We start from the raw sequence: 8,165 nt of genomic DNA on the forward strand, positions 1-8,165 counted from the left end.
GTAGCAATGTGTCCCATTGTCAACCTCTTGGGGTGTCATCGTGGAGGTCAGTTACCTTCCGAGCGCATGCGTCAGCGTATATAGGCAAGCTTGACTTGTAGCTCGAATATTGTTTCGCTTTGGTGTCAGGTGGTTTAGTTTGCCTCCTACCTTTTACATGTGACTGCATCGTCAACATTCTCGGCCCTCGCTGATTGTAGCCAGGACCAGCGCTCCTCAAACCAGAGCGAGAGGGAAGAGGGCCCTCTGTGGTGACAATTTGATTAAGATCGTGCAACGATGTACGGAGGTTTCTCAACAAGACGCTGATTCGTTCTTCTTCGGTGGCCACGGGTATTTCTTGCTAGGATTTGGCTAATCTTTGTGCTCATGCTCGATGGCGATTTGGTGGAGTCCAGTAGTGCATATCTTGTGCATTGCTTTCTTTGTTATTTGATTTATTTTTCTTTAATCTACTCCGTACTTTGCAAGAGTGTTTTTTCTTCCATCACCTTGTATCACGCTTCATCCGTCTCAAAATAAGTGACTCAACTTTGTACTAAGTTTAGAAAAAGTATTACCATCTGGCATTATATATAAAGGGGGGCAAACATTTTTTTTCTTCGAATATTGCCTTTTATATACTGGATAGGAGGATGTCCCAAAAATGAATAGTCGTTGAAGACTTACGGTTTCAAACCGTAAGCATCGATGCAAAAGTATAGTAGTAGCAGGTTGCATTGTTCAGTAGTTGACTAGCGTGCACTATTAATACATGTACGTACCTCCCCTTCATCGTCCCGTCTCAAAACTCTCTCTCTCTCTCCCTCCCTCCCTCCCTCCCTCCATCTCTCCCTCTCCCTGGCTAATTAAGGTAGCAGTGTAGCGATCCGATCGAGAAGATGAGCTCTATTGGCATGATGGAGGCGAGGATGCCGCCGGGGTTCCGTTTCCACCCACGGGACGAGGAGCTGGTCCTCGACTACCTCCTCCACAAGCTCACCGGCCGGCGCGCATACGGTGGCGTCGACATCGTGGACGTCGACCTCAACAAGTGCGAGCCATGGGACCTTCCAGGTACGTACCCAAGTGTTCCTACTTGCTACGTGCCCTCTCATCTCTCGACGTCACTGCTGTTCGTAGCAACCTTTCTTCGTTCATTAGCCCGGCCAGCCAATCTGCCGGCCGGCGCCAGATCGAGCTCTGTTGGTTCTTGTTCCGTTGTTCGTGCATGCAGTTCATGGCGCTGGCGACCAACTTAATTTTTGTGGAAAAAAAACTGCATGATTTCTTTCAAGGAAAGGAAGGTTGATTGATTCATTCTGCCTCTGCAACTGAAAAAAAGAAGAAGTGTAAACAATTGGCGTCGATCGCCCGGGTTTGAACTTTGAGCCTGTTACACTGACGTGATAACCAACTAGTACATCTTGCTGAAATCATATTTTCTGCTAATTTATTGAAACTATACACAGTTGGACAGATTGGTTGCATGCTAAAATGTTTGGATGGATTCGTCTGTCTTCTCCTTGTGCAGAGGCGGCGTGCGTGGGCGGCAGGGAGTGGTACTTCTTCAGCCTGCGCGACCGCAAGTACGCCACCGGCCAGCGCACCAACCGCGCCACGCGCTCCGGCTACTGGAAGGCCACCGGCAAGGACCGCGCCATCCTCGCCCACGGCGCCGGCGACGCGTTGGTGGGGATGCGCAAGACGCTCGTCTTCTACCAGGGCAGGGCCCCCAAGGGGACGAGGACGGAGTGGGTCATGCACGAGTTCCGCCTGGAGGAGGAACGGCACCGCCACCACCAGCAGCAGAAGGTCGGCGCCGCCACCGCCGAGGCGAGGTGCCAGCTCAAGGTACGTCGGATCATATGCATATCTGCATCTTCTCTTCCTTTTTTCTTTGTTGGGTTCATCTGGTTCGCGTGACCCTGGCGGTATTAGGACACGCCACTCTCATGCAGAATTAAGGAGCAGAGAGAAGAGAGTTTGTCTTTCCTTTATTTTTTCATTTTCGGTTCATTATTTCATTACATGTGAAAATTGCATAGTTTTTAGCAGAAAAAAAAAACAGAAAATGCATAATTTCGTGGCTGAGATAGATATCACTACCTGTTTTTTCCACACGAAACGACGTTCGTTCCCCAAAGTGTGCAATTTAAGTTTCTGTAAATTTGATTGCAATAAAAATATATTATGTAAACGTATACTTTCAAAATTCATTTTTTAGGAAACTTTCAAAATTCTTAACTAGTACTCCCTCCGTAAAGAAATATAAGAGCGTTTAGATCACTACTTACAAAGGGAGTAACATATTCGTATAAGAACAGTCAAAGCTGCATCTATTACCCGCAAAAGAAAAAGAAAAACAATCAAAGCTGCATCTATTAATCTACGCGTGTATTTAGAATGAGGGCATATGTATTCCTCGCGTTAGCCCATTTATATAACTGTCATCATACGCGTCGTCTACGTCATGTATGTCATGCTGGAATTTCGTATGATCTCTACTGTTTCTGTTGAACCAGTGATCTTCTCTGACTCGGACCGTTCTAATTAATTGTACAGCCTGCAAGTTGCCAATTTTAACATTCAGGTCAACTCCACAGTCCGTGTCACTGAAATGATGGTTCCAGTGTTTACGCCAGGCAACCAACAAACTAAATGAAATTAATTAATTATTTACTAAACATTCCCTTGATAAGGATTAATCTGACTCGCATGTGCTAGTTCTTTACTGCAAGGTGTCAATTTAAAATTATTGATGTCCCTGTGATTGCTATTTCTTCAAGTTAACTAACTTCCAGAAAAAGAATTTCATAAAGTAACCAGATTGCTGCGGAGATTGGCTACTGGATTAGTTTAATCAATGGAAGCCTTCTCGGCCTAACCTACTTCATATGAAATTGACAGTTCAAGGAATGAATACTTTTTCAGTTTCAATTGTTACATACATACATACATGAACTTGCACTCACCATTTGAACCTTGTCATCCTTCTTTCTTTTGAAAATACAGGAAGACTGGGTGCTATGCAGGGTGTTCTACAAGAGCAGAACAACCAGCCCAAGGCCACCATCTGATGAAGCCTGCACATTTTTCAGCGAGCTGGACCTTCCGACTATGCCGCCGCTCGCGCCCCTCATCAACGCCTACATCGCCTTTGACAGCGGCACCGCGATGAACACCATCGAGCAAGTGTCCTGCTTCTCCGGCCTGCCGGCACTACCGCTCAGGGGATCGATGAGCTTCGGGGACCTGCTGGGCTGGGACAACCCTGAGAAGAAGGCCATCAGGACAGCTCTGAGCAACATGTCAAGTAACAGCAATTCCAAGTTGGAGTTGACCCCAAACTGGAGCCAGGAGAACGGCTTGTCACAAATGTGGACACCCCTCTGATCCTGATATGAGATTATTGTGCTACTAGTTGAAGTGTGGTGGTGACTAGTAAGTAATTAGATGACATATTCTTTCTAATGATATTGGAGTAGTATTGGGCTATTGGTTGATGCAGTGTCTGTTCCCAGGGATTTGATGGAAGTGTGTGTTGATTTACAAACCAGTAGATTAGTGGAATGGCTTGATATAGCATCTGTACATAGGAATGCTAAGAAATGTCCTATTTTAGTTCTACTCTTTCTTTCTACTCTCCAAATGTAATGTAACCTCCAGCTGAAAGTAAATATGTGGATAACGGATAACCCCTGTTTGTCATTCAGAAACATGGTGTGATAAATTGTTCTTCAGTGCGATAAACATGTTGTGAATATGAAGCATCCCCACGCATCTAGGCTAATTATTTCCTTCAAACACTATCACTTGATTCCCCACAATAAATTGATAACAACACACGATGACTGGCAATTAAACGCTCCCAGGAGAGAAAAAGCGGCAACAGTTGGGATTTTGCTTGGCTGTTCAACTACAACATACAGTACATCTGTCCAACTATTATAATCGATCGTCTATGCCATCAACCAAAACTTGGCTCTTGAGAAAAAGAAATACGATAGCAGTAGCATTCATGCAAAATCTAGTAAAGAAAATGGCACATGACTTTTATAGACATTTGCTGGTCGTATTTCGGAAACTCAGATCACCAACCATTCAACAGCATTCCAGAACTCAGGTCAGGTTGCAGCTCCAGGCTCATTCAGTGCCAGTCACTCCATGCACTGCTCCCCATGATAAGTCTCAAGAGGACACCACAAACTTCAGAGTCACTATACAGTTTGATCTACCGTTTCCATGGAGCAAACAAACAAACACATCTACTGATTTACCAGTACTAACAAGTCGATGCCGATGCACCTGTGCCATTTACTATGTTCGACATCTGATCAATGGTGTCCCATTTGCAATTTTACCCCAGCGCCACATTTACTGTCTTACTGACACAGTGGAACAGCAACAAGCTCAAGCTGGCCCTAGTCTAGAAGCAGGATGCAACCACATCAACCTAGTTCCCACCACCTTGCCCTCCCTCTGGGCTCCTTACCCTCCTCTGCTTCGCTGAACTCTCGGCAGCTTCGCCCTGTGCCTTGCGCTTCTCCCATTGATAGAGGCAAAAGTGTCCCGTCTTTCGATGAGATGATGGATATCGCTTTGATGGAAGTCGACTTTGACGATCCGACTACGAACGTGCGAGGACGTCGCGCCTTAGCAATCGCTAAACCAACTCCGAGAGGTTATTGACCACGCCGGAGCACGATCAACCTGACCACGAGGGTCTGTTTCCTGCGAGCAAACGAAGAACAAGCAAGAAACTGAGATTGCAATCTGGATATTGCGAATATAAGATGAAAGCTTTATTGATCAAGGTGGGGTTCTGTGACGCCTTTGTCTGGTCGTTGAACACAAACGAAGTACGCGAAGTTGCAGCTATGGCGAACTTTTAATCTAAACAAAACCCAAAGTCTAAACGGTGCCCTAAGGGCTGTATATATGAAGGAAGAGGGGGGAATTTCGTGGCCCTTGGAGAAGGGGTCCGAAACCAACCCTATCTCTTGTTTCCCCACACATACGGACTCTAAAAACAGCCTATACTTATGTATTTCGAAATTACATGGGCCAGGCCCAATAATAAGGTGACGCAGCACCTAGAATAGCCTCTGGACGAAATTTATGAAGTGGCATCTTGTATATTTCGTCCAAGGCTTCATTCACTCCTTATGGTGGCTTCAAAGTCTTGAAATCATCACTGGTAACTCCGTTCTTGTTCCCCTTGCGCATGCCATCAACTCCATGCTTGTTCTTGCTCCAATGTTCATCCTTCTCCAATCCAGGCCCTTCATTTGTAAGCAAAACAAAAGTATCCAATTTAGGCAGCATCATATTCTCATGAACATTAGAATCATTACCAAGAAACGAAAGTACCTGGTAATTTAATTGGCGTGCGCGAGCTCTAGTAATTGGTCCATTATATGTAACAGTAGGGGTTGTGGGTGTAACAATGGTATTGATGTCCTCATCATCCTCCCCTTCTTGAAATGAAGTCGTCCTCGACGGAAGCTCATCTTCCTCACCCAAATAAGGCTTCAAATCTGCAATGTTAAAAGTGGGACTAACCCCAAAATCTGCAGGTAACTCAAGTTTATATGCATTATCATTTATTTTCTCTAACACCTTAAAAGGACCATCAGCACGTGGCATTAGCTTTGATTTGCGCAAATTAGGAAATCTATCCTTACGCAAATGTAACCAAACAAGATCTCCAGGTGCAAACACAACATGTTTTCTACCCTTATCTCCAGCAAGTTTATATTTAGCATTCATACGCTCAATGTTGTCCTTAGTTAACTCATGCATTTTTAAAATCAATTTAGCACGTTCTTTAGCATCAAAATTAACCTTCTCCGAAGATGGAAGAGGCAACAAATCAATTGGTGCACGAGGTAGGAAACCATACACAATTTCAAAAGGGCACATCTTAGTAGTAGATTGCAATGAACGATTATAAGCAAATTCAGTATGAAGCAAGCATTCTTCCCACATTTTCTTATTATTCTTCAAAACAGCCCTAAGCATAGTAGACAATGTTCTATTGACTACTTCAGTTTGTCCATCAGTTTGGGGGTGACAAGTAGTACTAAAAAGCAGTTTAGTCCCCAACTTAGCCCATAAACATCTCCAAAAGTGGCTAAGAAATTTAGTATCACGATCTAAAACAATGGTATTTGGCACACCATGCAAGCGAATAATTTCACGAAAGAACAAATCAGCAACATTAACAGCATCATCACTTTTATGACATGGTATAAAGTGTGCCATTTTCGAGAATCTATCCACGACAACAAATATGCTATCCCTCCCCTTCTTTGTTCGAGGTAAACCTAAAACAAATTCCATAGATATATCCTCCCAAGGAACACTAGGTACAGGCAAAGGCATATATAAACCATGAGGATTGAGTCGTGACTTAGCTTTTTGACATGTAGTGCAGCGAGCAACAAAACGCTCAACATCCCGTCTCATCTTTGGCCAAAAGAAATGTGTAGCAAGTACGTCCTCCGTCTTCTTCACGCCAAAGTGTCCCATTAATCCTCCTCCATGCGCCTCCTGCAACAACAAAAGACGAAGAGAGTGTTGGAGATCGTAGCAGAATTTTAAATTTCCTACGCATCACCAAGATCCATCTATGGAGTATACTAGCAACGAGGGAAAAGGAGTGCATCTACATACCCTTGTAGATCACGAGCGGAAGCGTTCCAATGAACGGGGTTGATGGAGTCGTACTCGCCGTGATCCAAATCACCGATGACCAAGTGCCGAACGGACGGCACCTCCGCGTTCAACACACGTACGGAGCAGCGACGTCTCCTCCTTCTTTATCCAGCAAGGGGGAAGGAGAGGTTGATGGAGATCCAGCAGCACGACGGCGTGGTGGTGGATGTAGCGGGATCTCGGCAGGGCTTCGCCAAGCTTCTGCGAGAGGGAGAGGTGTTGCAGGGGGAGAGGGAGGCGCCAGGGGCTGTGGTGTTGCTGCCCTCCCTCCCTCCCACTATATATAGGCCCCTTGGAGGGGGGGCGGCCTGGATCCCATCTAAAGGGGGGGGCGGCGGCCAGGGGGGAAACTTGCCCCCCAAGGCAAGTGGGGCGCCCCCCCACCCTAGGGTTTCCAACCCTAGGCGCGGGGGGAGGCCCATGGGGGGCGCCCCAGCCCACTAAAGGCTGGTTCCCTTCCCACTTCAGCCCATGGGGCCCTCCGGGATAGGTGGCCCCACCCGGTGGACCCCCGGGACCCTTCCGGTGGTCCCGGTACAATATCGGTGACCCCCGAAACTTTCCCGGTGGCCGAAACTTGACTTCCTATATATAATTCTTCACCTCCGGACCATTCCGGAACTCCTCGTGACGTCCGGGATCTCATCCGGGACTCCGAACAACTTTCGGGTTTCCGCATACTCATATCTCTACAACCCTAGCGTCACCGAACCTTAAGTGTGTAGACCCTACGGGTTCGGGAGACATGCAGACATGACCGAGACGCCTCTCCGGTCAATAACCAACAACGGGATCTGGATACCCATGTTGGCTCCCACATGTTCCACGATGATCTCATCGGATGAACCACGGTGTCGAGGATTCAATCAATCCCGTATACAATTCCCTTTGTCAATCGGTATGTTACTTGCCCGAGATTCGATCGTCGGTATCCCAATACCTTGTTCAATCTCATTACCGGCAAGTCTCTTTACTCGTACCGTAATGCATGATCCCGTGACTAACTCCTTAGTCACATTGACCTCATTATGATGATGCACTACCGAGTGGGCCCAGAGATACCTCTCCGTCACACGGAGTGACAAATCCCAGTCTCGATCCGTGCCAACCCAACAGACACTTTCGGAGATACCCGTAGTGTACCTTTATAGTCACCTAGTTACGTTGTGACGTTTGGCACACCCAAAGCACTCCTACGGCATCCGGGAGTTGCACGATCTCATGGTCTAAGGAAAAGATACTTGACATTGGAAAAGCTCTAGCAAACGAACTACACGATCTTTTGTGCTATGCTTAGGTTTGGGTCTTGTCCATCACATCATTCTCCTAAAGATGTGATCCCGTTATCAATGACATCCAATGTCCATAGTCAGGAAACCCATGACTATCTGTTGATCAACGAGCTAGTCAACTAGAGGCTTACTAGGGACACGTTGTGGTCTATGTATTCACACATGTATTACGAT

The 8,165-nt window shown here is 46.2% G+C and overlaps 1 protein-coding gene across 1 annotated transcript; it reads left to right on the plus strand.

The window, feature by feature from the left end:
* The first annotated feature begins 753 nt into the window (after positions 1 to 753).
* Positions 754 to 3,677, plus strand: LOC123167799 (NAC domain-containing protein 21/22). Its single transcript, XM_044585662.1, has 3 exons — positions 754 to 1,056; positions 1,514 to 1,833; positions 2,995 to 3,677. Exons 1-3 carry the CDS (start codon positions 882 to 884, stop codon positions 3,373 to 3,375), a joined length of 876 nt encoding a protein of 291 aa, XP_044441597.1. The 5' UTR covers positions 754 to 881; the 3' UTR covers positions 3,376 to 3,677.
* Positions 3,678 to 8,165: the final 4,488 nt, after the last annotated feature.

Source organism: Triticum aestivum, chromosome 7D, assembly GCF_018294505.1.
Source record: "Triticum aestivum cultivar Chinese Spring chromosome 7D, IWGSC CS RefSeq v2.1, whole genome shotgun sequence".
Classification (NCBI taxonomy): Eukaryota; Viridiplantae; Streptophyta; class Magnoliopsida; order Poales; family Poaceae; genus Triticum; species Triticum aestivum.

Bases quoted from the DNA above. Each gene is read 5' to 3' on its own strand.
- LOC123167799 (XM_044585662.1), top strand. From the start codon at position 882: ATGAGCTCTATTGGCATGATGGAGGCGAGGATGCCGCCGGGGTTCCGT. The intron at 1,057-1,513 runs GTACGTACCCAA...CTCCTTGTGCAG, and splicing joins CGAGCCATGGGACCTTCCAG to AGGCGGCGTGCGTGGGCGGC. The intron at 1,834-2,994 runs GTACGTCGGATC...TTGAAAATACAG, and splicing joins AGGCGAGGTGCCAGCTCAAG to GAAGACTGGGTGCTATGCAG.